General features: G+C 44.6%; 1 protein-coding gene across 1 annotated transcript in view; it reads right to left on the bottom strand.

Moving 5' to 3' along the window:
• MYCBPAP (MYCBP associated protein) overlaps nt 1–15,661 on the bottom strand; it is a 65,563-nt gene that overhangs the window by 20,544 nt on the left and 29,358 nt on the right. Inside the window, 4 exon segments of the mRNA XM_083148093.1 lie at nt 4,573–4,694; nt 6,806–6,994; nt 11,919–12,062; nt 13,411–13,598. Coding sequence (XP_083004219.1) covers nt 4,573–4,694; nt 6,806–6,994; nt 11,919–12,062; nt 13,411–13,598 — 643 coding nt within the window.

Below are 15,661 nucleotides of genomic sequence, written 5' to 3'. Positions count from 1 at the left end.
TCTTGAAAGTGCATAAATGTCCCCCTCTGGCTAGTAGAACGGAATAGCACGTAAGCGTTATACAGTGCCATCTGGATGATATACACGGCCAGCTTCTTGTACCAGATTTTTGTTTTCCGCAGGGCACTGTACGGCTTCAGTACCTGATCTGAAAGATCCACTCCGCCCATGTACCTATTGTAATCTAGGATACAATTAGGTTTTGAGGTGTGGGTACTGGTAACTCGTACAGGGACGGAGGTGGTACTGTCTCCATGAATTGTTGTCAGTATAAGGACATCCCTCTTGTCCTTATATTTGACCAACAACATATTTTCGGTGCATATTCCCCTGCTTTCACCCCTTCTCAGTACTTGGGCAATGTGCGTTTTTGGGAGGCCTCTTTGGTTCTTGCGCACAGTACCGCAAGCTGCTGTACCTCTTGAACCAAGGGCCTTAAACAGGGGGATGCTAGTGTAAAAGTTATCCACATAGAGGTGATAACCTTTATCCAGGAAGGGGTGCACTAAATCCCAGACAATTTTTCCACTAACACCTACGAGGGAGGGGGGGCATTCTGCCGGTTCAATTGTTGAATCCTTCCCTTCATATACCCTAAACCTGTGGGTGTACCCTGAGGTGCTTTCACACAGCTTATACATTTTTATGCCATACCTTGCCCTCTTACTGGGAAGGTACTGGCGGAATTTAACCCTTCCTTTAAAATGTATAAGGGACTCGTCGATACAAATAAATTTTTCAGGGATGTACATCTCTGCAAATTTGGCACTGAAATGATCAATGACCGGCCTGACTTTGAATAGCCGGTCAAAGGTGGGATCATCTCTGGGTGGGCACTGTGCATTATCGGTGTAATGTAAAAATTTAAGGATTATCTCAAAACGAGTCCGAGTCATGGCCATACGGTAAAGTGGGGTGCTGTACAGAACATCTGTACTCCAATATTGCCTAATTTCTGGCTTTTTTACTATGCCCATATGTAACACCAGACCCCAAAACGTCATCATCTCTACTGCAGCTACAGGGGTCCACCTAGCAAATGATGACGTGGGGTTTTGAGCAATAAACTGCTGGGCATATAAATTACTTTGGTCCACCATTAAATTTATAAAATCATCAGAGAAAAATAATTTGAAAAAGTCAATTTCTCTGAGACCTGTTGAATCAAATTGGATTCCTGGGATGGCCAAAAACTCAGGAACCTGGGGCTCAAAATTGTCTGGTGGTGGGGTCCATACGGGATCAATCATTTGGGGGGGGGGTCTCAGCTGCCCTACGGGGGCGTCTTTGAGGGGGTCCCTCATCACCAGAGGAGGAAGAGGAGCTTAAGACGAATCCTTCAAATTCCCCGCTTGCATCACTGGCTGTGTCAGAGTCAGAGGCAAGCATGGCATATGCCTCCTCCGCTGAATACATTCTTCTGGATGACTGGGATGACATTTGGGATGACATTTGGGATGACATTTTTATTTTTGTGTTTCTGTAAGTGTAATGTTTCAACACGTGTATAGTGTAGGGGGGGTACAAACTTTATTTCAACACGGGGGGTATGTAGTGTGTAGTGTGTATGTAGTGCAGAAAAAAAAATACTTTATACAGGAATTTGATCCCAATAAAAAAAAAAAAAATTGAAGGGGTTAAAAAAAAAAAAAAAAAGGTCCTGCGCCAAAAATTGAGCACAGATGTTGGTCAGTAACGTCCGTCACTGAACAGCGCTCAAAGGCAACAGGACACCCACAAAAGCAACGTGGGTGTAAAAACAAAAAAAAAACAATTTAAAAAAACTGCAGAAAAAAAATGATATCAACCCTGTGCCAAAAATGCTGTTCAGTGATTGTACGTCATTGATCAGCGCTCAGCGGCCACAGGACACCCACAAAAGCAACATGGGTGTAAAAACAAAACCCCACTGCACTCTCCAAAAAAAAAACAATTTAAAAAAACTGCAGAAAAAAAATGATATCAACCCTGTGCCAAAAATGCTGTTCAGTGATTGTACGTCACTGATCAGCGCTCAGCGGCCACAGGACACCCACAAAAGCAACGTGGGTGTAAAAACAAAACCCCACTGCACTCTCCAAAAAAAAAAAAAAAACTGCAGATCTGTGATGCAGTGATGCAACACTGATTAGCAGTGAGGGGCAGCAGGCACACAACTGTGGGTGCAACCTGACAGGGTATATATATAAAAAAAAACCCTGGACCCCCAAAAAGTTGCTGATTAATTAATTTAAACTGATCAGCACAAAAGGGGGGGGGGGGCAGCAGTCAGTTGCACACGCAGCACAACCTTTGGTGCAACTGACAGGTATATATATAAAAAAAAAAAAACTGGACCCCCAAAAAGTTGCTGATCTTAATTAATTTAAACTGATCAGCACAAAAGGGGGGGGCAGCAGGGGGGGCAGCAGTCAGTTGCACAGGCAGCACAACCTTTGGTGCAACTGACAGGTATATATATAAAAAAAAAACCTCTGCACCCCCAAAAAGTTGCTGATCAGCTCAGATATAGTGATCAGCACAAAAGGGGGTGCAGCAGACACAAAATATAGCACTCTCTATCACTCTCTGTCACTATCTCTGACTATCTCTGACTATCTATCACTATCTGTGACTCTATGACACTGCAGAACCAGCACACAGGAAGTCACAAGATCCAGGAAGCATCCAGCTGCTGGCAGCACGCTACCAGCGGTGATCAGCGGTGATCAGGTAAGTATCAGGCAAGGTTCAGGTATGTATAGCAGGACAGAGTGGCCGGTGACCGCTCTGCACGCAATTCCAGACCGGAATGGCGTCTGCAGCGCAGTCACCGTTAGTTTAAATGGCGCGCCATGGCTGTGATTGGTCCGTCGGTCCGACGGACCAATCACAGCCTTGGGGGCAGGTGGGGTGAGGTGTCGTCGTCACCGATGACCCCCTCATGCCCCCTCACACCCGGCGGTGATTGACACCTGTGTTACCGAGCGTCTGATTCGCCGGTAACACAGGAAAACGCTGCGAATGGCTGTTCACATTGAACAGCCAATCATAGCGATCGCCGACGGGGGGGCGGCATCGCCGCCCCCCCTGGGCATGCATCGTCCCTCTGTCACTGCGTCTCTAGACGCAGTGGCACTTTGAAGTCATGACGTATATATACGTCATGTGTCGGGAAGTACATCCCGGCCATGACGTATATATACGTCAAATGTCGGGAAGGGGTTAAAATGTGTCAGTGATTAATGAGTGCAGCTGTGCAGCAGCTAGGTTGTCTGGAAAATGTGACCTGTTGGTAGCTCTCGAGGGCTAGGGTTGGCTACCACTGGTCTAGGGCTTCAGGGGCCTACACACGGGGAGATTTGCTGAGTATTCTAAACGATGCTCAGAACGCAGGACCACTAGAGCAGAGATGCCATGCCGTAGCAGGTGGCTATACAGTATGTCTGCCAATACATGTAATTGAGATATCTGCATTACTATTACTATATAGGATGTTTGTCTCTTTTGCTGTTCCATCATAGTGTTCTGGGAAAATTAGTTTGATTGCTTTTTCTGTGGCATGAAACCAGATAGCAGTGAGTAAGATTGTTATTCTGGAACTAACATTTTATTGTGTATTTGTATATTACTACCCTATTATGAAGTGATTTCATCATATAACATTAGTCTGTGATGCTAAAGGTGCCAAAAATAGACCAATATATATATAGTTTGGTCATTTTTATGCATTTGCGGCGATTAATCACATAAAAAGCATCTTAATTGCATGTATTTGACAGCAGGTCCGATGTGATGCGCAGTACCATTCAAATCTCATTGGAGCCTACGAGTTGCACCGCTAGCAGGAGAGATCTGTTGGATCCCAGCCAAGCCAGGTAGGCTTGGCTTGGATCACATGCTCCCGGGAGGCTCAAAAGGTGATCGCGGGCAACTTCTCCGCTCTGGAAAGTCACCTAGTGTGTGGCAAACTTTACAGACTGCCAAAAATACACACACAAAAGTAAAGTAACCTTACAGGGTAGTTTTGGCTTGTAGGAGGAAAGTACCTGGGGAATCCCAGACAAACATTGAGATAACATGCAAACTCCACAGAGCCTTGTTCAGAATAAAATCCATGACCCCAAGCTCTGCGCAATGCGCTTTAACATGGATTGAAGGCAATGTACAATTCATACTCCCCGGAAGCTTACAGCTTACTACTGGACTACACCGTCACCCTCTTTCTTTGAAATCTAGTACCCAGATTAGGAAATTCAGGAGATGTCCAGGTTCCAAAAGTGAAACCCTCACCCTGGGCATAAGAAACCATGTGTCCACTTTACCAGAGGCAGGAAACAGAAGTGGTGGCCAAGGAACTCTGGAGGTGTGTGTGTGTGTGTTTAAAATGTTAAAAAATTACAATCAATCAATTAAATCAGACAACTATGCAAAAATTGGTTAAGCAAATTGCTGGAATTATAAAAAAGATGATGCCACCATTTTACCTCCATAAAACTTATCTCATAAATTTTTCTTTCCAGCCCAAATACACATGCTGTATTCACATGTGTTACTTGGGAACAGAAATATTGATGCAAGTGTGACACTCACCAAGCTTGATGTAGCAAGTTCACAGAAGCTTCCTGAATTGGTTCACTCAATTCATTGATATTTCTATTTAGTTCAGTTAGGAAAGACTCTCTTGCTTCATCATCATGGATAGCATTTGAGGCCTGTGGGTAAGGATAGATCAAAGCAGAAACAATAGATCTTACCTTTGATAGGTTGTACTCGATGGACTAATGTCTCGGTACTTGTGGAGTATCACGGCTCCCACGACCTGCATCGTATGCAGATCGTATGCTAAAAATCGCATCGCATGCGATGCGATAGCACCCGATTTTGCATTGAAATGCATCAGAATGCATTGAAATGTGTATTAAACTTGTGAAATGCCCCCAAATGCCATTTTTCATAGTGCACCACCCCCACTATCAACGTCAACCCGAAGCGTGGCGAGCGCAGCGAGCCCGCGAGGGGCGGCGGTACGCGTCCTACGACCTTTTCATACCCCCACTATCCACGTCGGCGTGGAGTTGAGAATAGAATAGTGTGGCGAGCGCAGCGAGCCACCGAGCCCGAAGCGTGGCGAGTGCAGCTATGGCATCTATGGCGAGCGCAGCCGTATGGCATCCGATGCGATCGCATACGATTTTTGAGCTAAAATGCTCAAAAATCGGTAAAACATCGTATCGCATCGTATGCCACTACATATGGCATACGATGCCATACGATTTTTGAGCAAAAATGCTCAAAAATCGGTAAAACATCGCATGCCATCGTATGCCATACGATGGGAGCCGTGATACTCCACAAGTACCAACGTCTTTTTTCAGCCTTAATTACTATGTTACCTACATAAACTTATGTTAATAGGAAGAATAAAATGCTAATGAAACTGCTTTAAATGATCCTTAGAAAAAAAAAAACAGAACTAAAATAGCACCTACAAGTTCCAGATGAGGTCAGATATATTTTTAGTACAATTTGAGTTTTGTTTATCTGGTCAGATTGTGGCAGAAAAGTCTTATCAGTTCCTGCTTCCGTGGCGCTAGATCCTCTTGGTCAAAATTTTGGAATCTCTAGCTCAGTACTTAGCAAGACAACAGATACCAGCAAATCCCAGGAAGTGGTAGCTTGCTGCCACTGTGATAAAGGAGTCTTTCCTTGCTGGAACTGGTGTGGATCAGTTGGTCACCAGCAAGTTGTTAGACAGTCATTAGGTCAACATGTGTCTAGGTCGACAGGGGTAAAGTCGACAGGGTCATTAGGTCGACATGGGTAAGGTCTACAGTGAAAAAGTCTACATTTTAAAAAAATAAATACATTTTAATCCTTATGTCCTTGTGCAGGCATTCCCAACCACGGTCCTCAAGGGACACCAACAGTGCAGGTTTTATAAATATCCAGGCTTGAGCACAGGTGCATTAATTAGTATCTGATGGATTCTGATTAAACCATCTGTGCTGAAGCCTGGATATCACTAAAACCTGGACTGTTGGTGTGCCTTGAGGACCGTGGTTGGGAATGCCTGCATGTTGAACCTAAGTCATGTCAACATATCTGCATGTCAACCTAGTGGTGTCGACCTAATGCTTGTCGACCTACTTGGTGGTGACCCAATGACAGTATCCCGCTGGAACAGTCTCAAAAGAATATAGCCCTCTTCATAAATGCGAAGCAATGTAATGTATGCATAGATGCAATTAAATCAAACCTATTGATACCCATTATCAGACTTTCCTGAAATGCAGTTTGTACACCAAATCTAGCCCTAAAAGTCAGTATTTGTGCCTTTCACTATATTTTCCATATTCTAAAGCTATTAATATAATTATTTTTAAACTTGTTAGCGAGTTACCAGAAACAAAGTCCAAAAGTTGATGCGTTGGTGGACTCAAGCTATTGAAGATCCACAGAAACAGAAACACCCCTGTGCGTCCCATATGTCAACACCATATCCACACATAAAGAAGTCAATCCAATTAGCTGCGAAGGGTGCGATGTCCCACTGCTGCCGCGTTTCAGCGCCAGCAATGGCGCCCAATCTCGCACGCTTCACAGACTGGATAAAGCCCAAATTGCACAAAATTGCTCAGTACCCTATGTGCAGCGACAACTTTTCTGCCACCGCAAAGTGCGGCCACTGTCGCGATGACTTGCACTGCGGGATCATCATGGCTCATTGGATTGACAACTTAGGCTGTTGTGTTGTACAAGTGCTCTCTGCACTCTATACACTACTGTATTCACAGATTGATTCTTGCAAATGTTACTACAGCACCTGTTTCAGATCCACCACTGATAGGTTCCATGCATCTTCTGGTTTCTCCTCTTCTTCTAGTGCATTGGTTTCCAGAAATACATGATCCTTTGCCTCCTCAGATACAGGAATGTTGTCCTGAACCTCTCCAGGTATGCATTCCTTCCATAGCTGATGCAGCAGCTGTACAGATTGATGCTTATAATGTAACTGCGGTAAAACAAATCAGGACAATATAAAGTGAATATTAAGAAAAAATCCTATAGATTCATATGCCTGTTAATAAGAACTAAATAATCCTGCCCATCTGGATAAAAAAATCACAAAGTGTATTTTAGTTTCCTTAAAACAGGTTAGTCTAGATGTGCAATTGTCACACATACACAGGAACACAATAAACAGTTAAATAAAAAGAAGCACTTACAAATATGAATATTAGACTTAACTCTGCATCTGTAAATGGTGGTCAATCCTTAAATTAGAATTGATGTATGACCACAACGTATCAGCAATGATCAGACAGTCACATATGAAAAATCTTCCAACATGCATGATCCGATAACTTGAGCCCATCTCTGCTTCAGCCCTAGAGTTTGCACCGTATAAGGGGCGAAGTTATAGTTTGAATGCATCTCACTGTTTAGGTTACCTCACAACAAAATAACGGGAGAGGGCAGGAGCAAGGCCTCCAGAGCGGAAACAGATGGCAGGGGGCAAATAAATAGGATAACTACCATGTTAAGGACACTCTGCCCTTTAAAGCAAGATGCTGCTCACATGAGCCATTGGATATAAAACATTTATGTTTGTTTCCAGTAACCCATTGCTTGATGCACGGTCATTAATCATGATGCCAGGACATAACTTGATAGAGAAATTCACAGGTGGCTCAGAGTGCTGAATAAATAAACCTCTACATGCAAAATGTATGGTGCTCAGTACTTTCTATAGATGACCCCTTCGAAAGTCATCGCCTTCTGGACAACCAGTCTCAAGAAGCTTTAATAACTCATATTGATTATTATTAGTGATGCTAGTAAATTGTTTTATTTTGATATTTTTCTTCTAAAAGTATGGAAGAATAAGCTGTGGGGGCTAGAAGTCTGGATGTTTGGATGTAACAAAGAAACAATTCTTTTAAATGGCTTCCATAATTAAACGTCTGACAGACGATGTATGCAGCAGGGGTCACCCAGCCTGTCTCATTCTATTATAAGCAGAAAAACACAGGAAACTGCCATTACAAAATGCAGGCAGACAAGACTAGAAACCTCTAAACAAAGTATAACATAAATCTGAAAGAGAAGGTTGCCCTCTGGTGGTGAGAATAAATATAGCTGTGATCTCATGGCAAACACAGATGATTCAGAGATGGAATGGCTGTACAAAAATATGTGAGTCCTTCCCAGATCCACCAACCTCAGTCCCCAAAAACCCACAGCCTGGTAATCAGGGTAAACTGCGTGCCAGGCTCGCCCGAGCTTAAATTTGTTTTAAGAATATCTAGATTTTTTGCACTCCTTAATAGGCAAAAAACTTTATTTTTATAAGTTCCATAGTTTACAAAGGAACAGTGTGCTAAAAAGGGTAGAAAGTGTGGTCTCACAAGGAAAAGACGTGGTCCCACAATAGCATTGACAACTCAACAGGCTGTAATAAAAAGGACTGTGACCTGACGAAGGCGGTCAAAGCCCAAAAGCTTGTTTTCTAATACAGAGCCTGTTTCTTTATTATTATTATTATTATTATTATTGCCTCTGGAGTACTGTTCTTCCTCAGAGAAATATGCAGTTTGTTTGGGCACCGGGGCCAATTTTTTTTGAGTCATCTACCAGAGTGCCGGCTGAACTAGATTGTTATACTCATGGGTCTTCATGCATTGCAAATGATCAGGCACAGGACGCCACTGTGTTGATTACAAAAGTGGCGTCCAGCGCCTTATAATTCACAATGCATAAAGACTCGTGAGTGTCACCAACTTCCAGCTTGTACTGTACATCATGAACACTGCACAGTGTTTATTGGAAGGCACCTGGGGCCATTTCATACTACTGTGGGATTAATATTTCAGCAGCAGCAACCATCAGCAGATCCCTGTTGTCCTCTAACTGCAGGTGAACCACCTGAATGAATCCGTTAGCTACTGGATGCCGAGTTGCAGTAAGTCGTCCTATAGAATGCTTCAGCTCTGGTTGGGGGGGGGGGGGGGGAGTGCCCAGTGTCCACTCTGCTGGCAGTGTCCTGGAAGCAGGGTTGCTGGCAGTGTCCTGGAAGCAGGGTTGCTGGCAGTGTCCTGGAAGCAGGGTTTCTGGCAGTGTCCTGGAAGCAGGGTTTCTGGCAGTGTCTTGGAAGCAGGGTTGCTGGCAGTGTCCTGGAAGCAGGGTTGCTGGCAGTGTCCTGGAAGCAGGGTTGCTGGCAGTGTCCTGGAAGCAGGGTTGCTGGCAGTGTCCTGGAAGCAGGGTTGCTGGCAGTGTCCTGGAAGCAGGGTTGCTGGCAGTGTCCTGGAAGCAGGGTTTCTGGCAGTGTCTTGGAAGCAAGGTTTCTGGCAGTGTCCTGGAAGCAGGGTTGCTGGCAGTGTCCTGGAAGCAGGGTTGCTGGCAGTGTCCTGGAAGCAGGGTTGCTGGCAGTGTCCTGGAAGCAGGGTTGCTGGCAGTGTCCTGGAAGCAGGGTTGCTGGCAGTGTCCTGGAAGCAGGGTTGCTGGCAGTGTCCTGGAAGCAGGGTTTCTGGCAGTGTCTTGGAAGCAAGGTTTCTGGCAGTGTCCTGGAAGCAGGGTTTCTGGCAGTGTCCTGGAAGCAGGGTTTCTGGCAGTGTCCTGGAAGCGGGGTTTCTGGCAGTGTCCTGGAAGCGGGGTTTCTGGCAGTGTCCTGGAAGCGGGGTTTCTGGCAGTGTCCTGGAAGCAGGGTTTCTGGCAGTGTCCTGGAAGCGGGGTTTCTGGCAGTGTCCTGGAAGCGGGGTTTCTGGCAGTGTCCTGGAAGCGGGGTTTCTGGCAGTGTCCTGGAAGCGGGATTGCTGCCGGTGTCCTGGAGGCGGAATTACCTCTGGTGTCCTGGAAGTGGGACTGCCACCAGTGTCCCTAGAGCAAGATTCCCAACTGGGTCCTGGGAGCAGAATGTTTATAGAGCTATTCACTGCGTAGCTCTATATTTGGCTGCGTACCTGGCATAATGTTCAGGCCAGCCTTGTGTGAGAACATCGGGTTTACGTATGTATGAGTTGTTCAGGCCAGCCTTGTGTGAGAACATCGGGTTTACGTATGTATGAGTTGTTCAGGCCAGCCTTGTGTGAGAACATCGGGTTTACGTATCTTGTATGAGTTTAACAGACAAGGGGGTTGATTCTGGTTGGTTTGCAAAAGCAAACTCCTTCTTTAATGGACAAAATGTGCACTGCAGGTGGGGCAGATGTAACATGTGCAGAGAGAATTAGATTTGGGGGAATTATTTTGTTTCTTTGCAGGGTAAATACTGGATGCTTTATTCTTACACTGCCATTTAGATTTCCGTTGGAACGCACCCCACCCAAATGTAACTCTCTCTGTTACATCAGCCCCACATGCAGCACACATTTTGTCCATTAAAGGAGTTTGCTTTTGCAAACCAACTAGAATCACCCCCAAGGGCTGTTGAGTCAATACAACAAACCTTCAACTACAGCTCCTCTATTTCATAACTGTCCGAGCCACAGTGTTCATAAATGGCAAATGTATAATAATTAGTTATAACACATTTTCAGCTATGTTTTTTCTTGTTTTAAATAACACATTATTGTTTTCAGAACAGAGAACAAATACTGCTGTGCTGGTCTTTCTTTCTGTGTTTTATGTTTTCTTGCGTTTTGGTCAACAACAACTTTATTGTCTTGGTACTTGTGTATTATCTTGGCAGCAGGCTACGCTACGTTTTCAGCATAGGCTAAGCTACGTTGTCAGCGTAGCCCAAGGGCTGCCTAGTGTAGTGACTCAGCGGCAGCCCTGCGTAGTCAGCATTGTGTCCCCGGCAAGCCTGACAAGCGCCTCTCATACAGCACTGGCACCCGCATGATCCCCTGGCAGAGAGGGGATCATGTGGGCGCCGGCGGAGAGGCGCTCCATCTGTCTGAGATGCACACTTTATAAAGTCAACTCCACGCCGATGTAGATAGTGGAGGTATGAATAGGTCGGGAGGACGTGTAACGCGTCCACTCGCCACGCTTCGGGCTGGCATGGATAGTGGGGGTGTTTCAGGAACACATTCACACCTGTCATGTCAGGCAGGTTAAAACGGTCAATGGTTCCCACACAATGTAATAAGCGCAGACTGACTATGCTAACTGCGTAACGCTTACTGACTACGCTAACTACAGTATGTAAGCTCCGGCTGGCCGTGAATGGGCGGGAACACGGCGCTGATACTAACAGGGACGCCTGACTGACTACGCTAACTACGTAAGCTCCGGCTAGCCGCATACGGGCAGGAAAACTACACTACGCTGGCCGCGGGAACACTATGCCTATTCTGACAGGGACGCTACGCTAACTAGGTAACGGGCGCCGTGATAATACACAAGTACCATTGTCTCTTTCTGTCATTTACCATTGCTTTTCTGCAAGGTAATGATCGGGCTCATGTACATGATGAGGAATATGATTGCTGATATTTTAGCTTATCCCCTGTCTCTCTATACCTCTACTTTCCATTCTGTTCCTCTTCTCGCTCTCCCCTGTGACTATACTGTAGTCTGGGCATATTACATAATCATGTTGAAATACTTTTGAAATGTTTTTAGCATTAAGCATAACAGAAAGGAAGTGCAACTGTTACAAAAGTAAAAACAATGTTGTTTTTTTTGCTCCCTTTCAAAAACAAATTCTTGAATGGGTGATTGGGCTGGCCAAGCTGGGCCAGGTTGGTGGTAGTCACAACATGTCACACACCCGTCATTGTGGATTTTTTCCTTCACTCTATCCCCTAACACAGTTGTTGGAGTGGGGGGGTACACCACAGGCATGTTCTTTTACTGCTCGTGTTCATTTCAGGAAATTCAAGTCAAGTTCAATACATTTCTACTGAATCAACAGCTGTGTGAGAGGTTAGGATTAAAGCAATAATTTTAAGTATAATGCAGTATCATAGACCACACCATATATCAAACACCTTTGGGTTCTTTAGATGAAATGACTCTTCTTCTGTTAGGTGTACAACGGGTGACTGAGGACGCTCTGTGCTACGCACTCCATCCAGAATCTCCTGCACCATCTTCTGGGCAATATAAATTGCCTCCCGGGATTCCAGCTCCCTCTAACAGAATAAAACAAGCACACAAAGGGTAACATAAGGACACCAGCAAACACATACAATGTTGGACTGGGCCATTAAGCCACCAGGGAATATTGTGAAAGGGAACCAAGTTTAAGGGTTGTGGAGATCCAATACAGAGGGATTTAGTCAGACATAGGAGAAAACATGGTAAGAAGAACAAGGGTGGGTCACAAACCCCACTATGAATGGCACCCCAAGTATTTTCCTTGTACACCTGTGGGTACTGTAAGTATGACCTTGCAAACAGGTCAACTGATCCTAAGATCTACAGACACAAATAAAACATGAAAACATTCAATCCTTAACAACATTACACAATTCTACTATCAGCAATATGTGCCTCTACAACAGTAGCATTATCCACAACTAATATATAAATATGTACCTAGTATTTGCCTCACACACCCATGTGTAATCCAAGCAGCCCTACTCCTACCAACAATAAAATATTCCTTAAAACAAGTCCCATTTAGTGTTAGGAGCAAATCTAGCTAAAGGGGGCAAATGCTCCCATACAAACCAGGAATGCAGGAAAAAAATGTCATGGTTTTGCGTGTAACACACATGTACTAGGTAGCTTAAATTTCTCCATGTGATTTAGAGTTAACCTAGGACATACCCCCTTATCATTTCAATAGGGCGTCAGATGACGGCCCGACAGTCAGGATTGAGACGGTCAATATACAAAAACTACTAAGCCCGCTCTAAGCAAATGCTCCGAAAGCTAGTAAGGTAGCTATTGTGAGAGAGAGAGATGTCTAGCTAAGCCTGCTCGAATCATAAGCTTCAAAATCGAGTCTGCTACCTTGTGATTGCCTCTGTGTTTCTGTATGTGTGAAAGAGATGTAGTTTCACTAGCTGCCAGCAGATGGCAGTGTTTCGGTGACACACGGACACTTGACATATATATAGATATATAAAAGATCAGAATCCTGACTGTTCAAATGCATAACCCCCCCCCCAGAGTACTGGTGGTCAGGATTCCAATGTCAGTCATCGGAATCCCGACTGTTGGACAGCCATACCACACTCTTTTTAAATGGGTCTGCAAACATTTGCAGCACAACAAAACATCTTCTACTTGGAAGTACTCAGAACTGTAAACGACCACTGTGCTAAAAGCTCATTCTTCCTAAGCCACTTGTATAATAATCTTTTGTATTGCAGGTAAAAAGCACAAATGTAATTATGCTTAAGCTTTATAGTGGTCATGGAATCACACAGAAAAATGTGTATACTGTATATATAAACACCAATATATTGCATCTAAAATCTCACAGATAAAATAGTCACCAACATACTAATACACATAATATCTGCTACAGACCTGTAGAGCCTCCCTGAATGGAGCAGTCTTATCTTCATAGAGAGAAATTCCCCACAATGACACCTGTATCAGGGCACCAGCCAGTAACACAGGGTGAGTACAGAACTCCCAGCTTTCCCCAAATATCCCAGCAGTCGGAGACTTGAAGTGAAAAGGGAAAGTCTGTGTTTCTCCTGGGAGGATGACACCTGGGAATAACACAGTTCAGAGAGAGAATAGCTTAAGACACAGATACAGTTTGTAGGATGATAACGTATTAACAGGCCACTAAGAGATGTGTCCTCATACAATATGCCAAGCAGAGCGAGATAACTGGCATGAGTGAGCCACTAGGTCCCGTGCAACTCTGATTAACATTGTGTGTCTTCTTTTGCCGAAAATGCATCTTAGTCAAAATGCAATGCGATTAGGACGCAAAATGAGACGGAGCTTAATAATTTGCTATGACATTTGAAGATTGTGCATCTGTTTATGGAGCACAATAGAACTTGTATTGTAAAAATGCAGCGGCTGCTCGTGTTCATTCTAGCACTTGCCATCTTTGAAAACCCACGCAGTTCCTGTCTCCTGCCTGGGGTGTCGCTGTCTGCTGTGGTGTTTCTAGCACAGGTCTGGTTTGCATATCAGTGTTGATATACAGATCACACTGTGCTATAAACACTACAGCAGACAGCGACACCTCAGGCAGGGAAGAGGAACTGCATGGGTTTTCAAAGATGGCGAGTGCTAGAATGAGCACTAGCGGCTGCTACACTATAGCACTTGGTATATACAGATGTGTCCACATACATCTTGGTTATTTTCTCAATTTGTCACAACATGTAAAACACGACTTAGCTGTTTTTCCATATGTAGCAAGTACATTGAATCTAAAATATTTTTGCAGCAGTAGAAATTGTATAAAGTAATAGATTAATAAAACTCCAAGGTGTGCCATATTGTGCCATGTATGTCAGTGATTTTCAAACTTTTCACCTGGTGCCACAATAAATAAGATTTTAACCCCTTCCCGACATTTGACGTACATTTACGTCATGGCCGGGATGTACTTCCCGACACATGGCATAAATGTACGTCATGACTTTAAAGTGCCACCGCGTCTAGAGACGCGGTGACAGAGGGACGATGTCTGCTGTCCCTGACAGCAGACATCTTCCCTCATTGCCCATTGCCCATTGTTCGGCGATCGCTGTGATTGGCTGTTCAATGTGAACAGCCAATTACAGCGTTTTCTGTGTACCGGCGAATAACGTTCGCCGGTGACACAGGGATCGGTGGTGATTGGTGCTGTAAAGTACAGCACCAATCACCTCCGGGTGTAAGGGTGACACTGGTGTCACCCCACCTGCCCCCAAAAGGCTGTGATTGGTCCGTCGGTCCAACGGACCAATCACAGCCATTTCACCTCAGATGAAATAACGGAGACAGCCCTGCAGCCGCCATTCCGGTCAGGAACAGCGTGCAGAGCGGTCTCCGTGCCCATCTGTGCCCTATACTGACCTGATCAGCGTTGGTGGCATCCGTGCTGCCAGCTCCTGGTGTGACTTCCTTGTAACTTCCTTGTGTTGCTGCTGCTGCTGCTGCAGCAGCGTCATTGTGTCAGACATTTAAATTGTGTGCTATAATTTTGTATCTGCTCCCCCCTGCTGCCCCCCTTTTGTGCTGATCACTATAAACTAAGTGATCAGCACCTTTTTTGGGGTGCAGGGTTTATATATACCCTGTCAGGTTGCACCCACAGTTGTGTGCCTGCTGCCCCTCACATTGCTGCATCACAGTGTTGCATCACTGATTAGCAGTTGTTTTTTTTTGGAGAGTGCTGTGGGGTTAAATTGTTTTTACACCCACGGTGCTTTTGTGGGTGTCCTGTGGCTGCTGAGCGCTGATCAGTGACGTACATCACTGATCAGCATTTTTGGCACAGGGTTGATCTAATTTTTTTTTTTTTATCAAATTTCTGTTGCCTTTGAGTCATCAGCAGTTTTTTTAAATTTTTTTTTTTTGGAGAGTGCTGTGGTTTTTTTTTTTTTTTTATTGTTTTTACACCCACGGTGCTTTTGTGGGTGTCCTGTGGCCGCTGAGCGCTGATCAGTGACGTACATCACTGAACAGCATTTTTGGCACAGGGTTGATATAATTTTTTTTTCTGCAGTTTTTTTTAATTGTTTTTTTTTGGAGAGTGCTGTGGGTTTTTTTTTTTTTTTATTGTTTTTACACCCACGGTGCTTTTGTGGGTGTCCTGTGCCCGCTG

The sequence above is a fragment of the Crinia signifera genome, chromosome 6 (genome assembly GCF_055691185.1).
Source record: "Crinia signifera chromosome 6, ASM5569118v1, whole genome shotgun sequence".
NCBI classification, from domain to species: Eukaryota; Metazoa; Chordata; class Amphibia; order Anura; family Myobatrachidae; genus Crinia; species Crinia signifera.
The sequence above is the reverse complement of the archived record's forward strand: the minus strand, read 5'-3'. Positions and strand labels throughout refer to the sequence as shown.